The sequence below is a fragment of the Colobus angolensis genome, unplaced genomic scaffold, assembly GCF_000951035.1.
Source record: "Colobus angolensis palliatus isolate OR3802 unplaced genomic scaffold, Cang.pa_1.0 Scaffold59, whole genome shotgun sequence".
Classification (NCBI taxonomy): domain Eukaryota; kingdom Metazoa; phylum Chordata; class Mammalia; order Primates; family Cercopithecidae; genus Colobus; species Colobus angolensis.
The window spans coordinates 10631900-10633801 of NW_012119487.1; the positions used below are offsets into that span (position 1 = coordinate 10631900).

Sequence of the window (1902 nt, forward strand, 5' to 3'; positions counted from 1 at the left end):
AGGCCACGTACTCCAGCGCCATGTCGGTGATGCGTGGGCACCACGAGAGGTCAAGGCTGCGCAGCTTGCGCAGGTTCTCGGCCACGAGCTCCACGCCGTCGTCGGTGACCTTGGAGCAGCCCGAGAGGCTGAGCGCGGTGAGGTTGGGCAGGCTGTGCACCACGTTGACCACGCCGTGGTTGGTGATCTCCCAGCAGGAGAGCAGGCGCAGCGTGTGCGTGCTGTGGCCCTGGCGCGCCGTGAAGTAGGCCAGCGCCGTGTCCGTCACGTGGTAGGCCTGCAGGCTCAGCTCCGCCAGGTTGGGCAGCAGCTGCGAGATGGCCGCGATGGCGTCGTCGGCCACGTTGATGCAGTCACTCACGCTCAGCGAGGTGATGCGCGCGCTCAGGCTGGACCACAGCCCGGCCTCGGTGAAGTCGTTGCAGCCCGACAGCTCCAGACGCACCACGCCCTGCATCTGTTCAAGCATAACCTGCAGGCGGGCGGGCGCCGGGTCAGCGGGGCGCCCGGCCTGGGCTCCCCGCCCCCAGCTCAGTGCGTTCCTTCGGGCAGCGAGCGCCAGAGGATTGCAGGAGAGGGGGTGGAGCTCGCAGGGAGGAAGCAGTGGTCCTGGGTAGGGTGTAAACATGCAGGGAGCTGAACCCTGAAAACACTTGGCAGTGTGTGACGAGGTGGGGCCATCGGGACGAGAGCCCAGGGCCTGGCAGAGCAGGTGCCAGGGGCGTTGGCACCAATGTTACAATTAAACTACAGGCCCAGCTGCCAGGCGGCTCCTCTGACCTCTGCTCCTGGGAGATTCTTTCCCAGCTGCCCCTCAGCCTCCCCCAGCATCCTCCCCACCCTGCATTTATTTTATTTATTTATGCATTCATTTTGAGATAGTCTTACACTGTTGCCCAGGTTCCAGCCTGGAGTGCAGTGACATGATCTCAGCTCACTGCACCCACGGCCTCCCGGGTTCAAGCAATTCTCCTGCCTCAGTGTCCTCCCAAGTAGCCGGGACTACAGGTGCCCGCCACCAGGCCTGGCTAATTTTTGCATTTTAAATAGAAACAGAGTTTCACCATGTTGACCAGGCTGGTCTCGAACTCCTGACCTCAAGTAAGCGGCCCGCCTTGGCCTCCCATAGTGCTGGGATACCAGGCGTGAGCCACCGGGCCTGGGCCCTGCATTTAATCGACTGCTCTGCTGCTGCCATCTTGAATATCTTGATCGTCTTTGAGCAAGTGACCCACATTTTCCCTTTGCATGAGGTCTCCCAGTAGTCAGTCCTGCTTTCCCCCACCCTAAAGCCACCATCCTCTCCAGCCTCCAGCCCATTGCTGCTGCCCAGCCCTGTCTCCCCCACCACCCAACCTGGGCGCACACCCCCCCACCCCAAAGCCACCATCTTCTCCAGCCACCACAGGGTTGCTGCTGCCCGGCCCTGCCCCCAGCCCTGTCCCCCTGCAGCCTGGCGCACACCTCAAGGCCTGCGTCCGTGATGGTGGAGCGCTTGAGGCTCATGGCTTTGACACCCTTCTTGGAGAGCGCATAGTTGTCAATGAACTCACAGATGTCCAGGTCGGAGACGCCAACCAGGCAGAAGCCCTCGAAGCCTCTGGCAGCAAAGCCCTGCAGGTTGACGAACTCCTTCTCGCCGCCAGGCAGCACATTGTAGAGCTCCTTGGCGTGCAGCACCGGCGTGAGGCCTGCCCAGAACTTGGGCTGGTAAAGCACGCGCCGCCAGGCCTTGCACACCTGGGCCAGCACACACTTCTCGCAGGCCGAGAAATACCAGAAGAGCCCATTGAGGATCTTCTCGTCCGTGGCCAGTGGCGGCCGCTCCGCTGGGGGCCCAGGTGCCAAGGCTGAGGCTGGTCCACCTGCCAGGGGGCACGGGCCCCCAGCCAGGGCAGCCCG

At 63.0% G+C, this 1902-nt stretch overlaps 1 protein-coding gene across 1 annotated transcript in view; it reads right to left on the bottom strand.

The window, feature by feature from the left end:
* FBXL16 (F-box and leucine-rich repeat protein 16) overlaps positions 1-1902 on the bottom strand; it is a 12523-nt gene that overhangs the window by 1065 nt on the left and 9556 nt on the right. Inside the window, exons 3-4 of the mRNA XM_011962483.1 lie at positions 1465-1902; positions 1-472 (exon numbers count right to left, since the gene is read on the bottom strand). Of these exons, the coding sequence (XP_011817873.1) occupies positions 1-472; positions 1465-1902 (910 nt within the window). The remainder of the gene's footprint in view (positions 473-1464) is intronic.